This window comes from Lottia gigantea (genome assembly GCF_000327385.1).
Source record: "Lottia gigantea unplaced genomic scaffold LOTGIsca_1396, whole genome shotgun sequence".
Classification (NCBI taxonomy): Eukaryota; Metazoa; Mollusca; class Gastropoda; family Lottiidae; genus Lottia; species Lottia gigantea.
The window spans coordinates 1-3,435 of NW_008707611.1; the positions used below are offsets into that span (position 1 = coordinate 1).

General features: G+C 35.1%; 1 protein-coding gene across 1 annotated transcript in view; it reads right to left on the reverse strand.

The window, feature by feature from the left end:
• Positions 1–237: 237 nt before the first annotated feature.
• LOTGIDRAFT_176450 (hypothetical protein) overlaps positions 238–3,435 on the reverse strand; it is a gene marked incomplete at both ends in the record, with an annotated part of 26,862 nt that continues 23,664 nt past the window's right edge. The window contains 7 exons of the mRNA XM_009049590.1: positions 238–321; positions 673–745; positions 923–1,029; positions 1,450–1,566; positions 1,877–1,954; positions 2,330–2,446; positions 2,874–3,038. Of these exons, the coding sequence (XP_009047838.1) occupies positions 238–321; positions 673–745; positions 923–1,029; positions 1,450–1,566; positions 1,877–1,954; positions 2,330–2,446; positions 2,874–3,038 (741 nt within the window). The remainder of the gene's footprint in view (positions 322–672; positions 746–922; positions 1,030–1,449; positions 1,567–1,876; positions 1,955–2,329; positions 2,447–2,873; positions 3,039–3,435) is intronic.

Genomic DNA, 3,435 nt, shown 5'->3' on the forward strand with positions numbered 1-3,435 from the left:
GTTCCGAGGGTTATATCTAATATTAAACCGAGGGCCATTGGGGGCATGCGGGCATTTGATAAAAAAAAAAAAAACAACAGACTTTATAGATAACAATTACTGCTTTATCACCAGTTCTATTTTATGATAATGGTTCCCTGATCTTTTTCAAACTAGTGATTGATTCAACAAAATATTTTTGCGCCAGCGATCAACAGATTTACAAAATGAAGGACTTTTATTACACAATAGGTTTACCTCAAAGTTTTCTGGTATTCTTTTAGCATTGACACTTTTAGGTAACACCCCAATACCCTGTTGTATTAAAAACCTTAAAGCTACCTGAAAATATCAAATAGTATCAGAACGATCGCAAGCATATTTCCTCCTCAATATCTTACCAATAGATAAAACCTTCAAGTTACAAAAATGTACACTGCTACTGGGTCATCAAGGCTTAGTGTCATTTGTCCTAGTCATCACGTAGCGAAAGAAAGAAAGGTAAAGAAAGAAATACCAATTTTGAACAAGATCCTTTTTACTAGCCTCTTGGCATTGATCTTCCGTTTCTATTAACATTTGGGTAAAAAAAAAAGCAATACGGTTTTGTTCTGATGTTCTGGATCCCAAGGAAACAGCAGCAGGGTCATAATATATGGTTGACGGATAAAGGAAGATGAAGAAACTAACTACCTGAGCTGGTGTTTTATTTTTCTTGCTGGCTATATCCTTTAATACCGGATCTTCTAATAATGGCGTAGAATTACTGTAATATAATACAAATATCTTATCATCAATCCCGACTACTTGCTATCTTGTAAGTTTTTCAGTAACAATACGAATAAAACACCTTAATTCAATGCATTGACTATCAGACTTATAATTTCAAGAAACAATTGTTGAAATATTTTACACTGGAACTCATCCCTGAAGAAATACGAACCTGGTGTTTCCAGGTGAACCTAGAGGAGCGAAGGCTGTTACAGCTATATCATTAGCTTTACAATACTCCACTAATTTCTTATTGTTATTCTGTATATTTATTTCTACCTAGAAAGAGAAGAAGTTAATTCAATTCAAGCTGACAACTTGTATCTGATTTATAAGGTGGCAGAGATGTTGATGCAGTTCCCAAATGTCCACATCAAGTACACATCACGTGCACTATATAAGGGACCATTGGATGCTTTATACTTATCACAGGTCTATATATATATATTATGTTAAATAACATGTAGTCATCTGACAAATAACTTTACGATATGGGTAATGCATCCAACACAAAAGCAGTCGATAGATCCTATAGGTTAGGTTAGGTTCAGGGGCGTTTCTATTTATCACTAAGGGGGAGAGGGGAGCGGACGAATAATATAATAGGGGCTCTTGGTATTTCAGATTCTAAAGAGCGAGGTGATGGGAAGAGGAGGCAAAGTCCAGCTTCAGAATTTACATAAATTGATCGTATTTTACCTGATTATTACTAGGTTTAATTCTGGAATTATCTAATATTCTCTGTAATTGTTTACTATTAAAATTACTACAACCAATACTTAATGTTAGTCCTTGGTCAACACAGTCTTCTAGTGCCTAAAATGATAATATAATATTATGTGATGTGTATGTACATGTAATATAATAAAATGTAACGTAACGTAAAATAACATAAAATAACATAAAATAACATAATACAATAACTGGAAATAGGGATAATAATAATAACGAGAAAGAGAAGATGTTCATGCTAAAAGGAATAGATAAAATATCGACGACAAAACAATGATGATAATACAGAATAAGAATGGGGGTGTTAATTGCGGCGTCTGGTTTTTATGATGCTGAGAACCAAGAATGATAATGATTTAGCATTGGAGATTAGAATCCATTAAGTGTCCATTACCTTCCATGTATCTAAGTAGTCGACATCAGAAAATAAAACTTTCCCATTTTCATCTCGTGGTAAAAATTCTCCCCCTTCCTGTAACATAGAAAACCACGAAAATCAATCGGGAAGATTGGGACGGAATAATATAACTCCTATGCTATCTCGGATATAAACCTGAATTCCAGCTTTGAACTCACCAAAACATAAACGGCATTTGCATATTTATAAAACGAAATGTTTCAATAAACCGAGGCCCCGTGTGCACGTTAAAGATCCTTCGACAGTTGGAAATCGAAAAAGAGCAGGCTAATGCCGCTGTCCTGGCAAAATATCCTTCATCGCACCCTGCATGTCGTTGCCCGTCTTCATTAGCCACATGGTGCAGAAAAGTGGACGTAAAACTCCATTCATTTGTTTTTCATTTTTTGGGGTTCTATACTTTGGTGTCTATACTGTACAAAACCATACCTTATACGCCATAGGCCAATGCATTAAATATAAATCTAAGTATTGTAAACCTAAATCTTCTAATGACTTCTTTAAATTATCTTCTACTAAATCTGGTCGGTGACATGTATTCCATAACTACAACATACAGTTAAACCTTCAAACTATCAGAAACTATATATTTCCTATTACAGAATTGGTTACAATTTATTGCATTCGGGTTGCCTTTAATCATGCATTAAAAGTCCTCTATCATCCTTGCCAACAAGAGATGTATTAAACTTCTTGCAACTAAAATTCATAAAACATTCATTCCACTCTCATCTTCAGTCGATTCTTCTGGATCCTCAAGGGAGGTACGATGCTGATCACTGTACTGAAGAATGTTCTTCTATGATTTTCAAGAGATCAGCAAAACAAATCATATACCATTCTTATTTATTACCTCGACGAATTCTTGTTTAAAGTAGGGTGTGTGTTCGTGTTATCATAGGAATCAAAAATGAATAAACGGTCTGCAAACATTCTTGTAATGTTTTCTTCAAGTTCAATTCCCCAAACTAACCTTGCTTGTAATAAATAAATCTTCTCGTTTGACCACATCCTCTACAATCAGCTGTTTAATAGCATGACCAACAGCTCGTTCATTCCGGTAGATGGCAGCACAGTCGATATGTCTATACCCAGCCCTTACTGCTGCTTTAACCGCATCTATCACCTCATCTTCATTCTAAAGAAATAAAATAGAACTTTGCTAATCGCTTGGCTGGTTGATGACAAATGAACGCCCGCTTCGAAAAGAAGCTGGTATCGCAAACTAGCTATGCCCTCCCTTTTTCCCCATGAACTGAATGTTAGACAGGGTTTTGTGTGATTTTAGTTTTGCTTATAGGACTGTATATGGGGTGTTCAAGGACATTGAACCCGTGGTCTTGCCTTTAGATTAATGTGTCTATCATTTGTTTTTCCTTACTAAGAAAATGAAATCAGCATTTGAACCCTCTCACCGATCAAGATATTGAGTTTTACACTGTACTCGTCTGGGCTATCAAAAATACTAAGATCACATTAGTATAAGTATGTAACATTAGTACTTAAATGACACAATGACATTGAGTATGACCTAC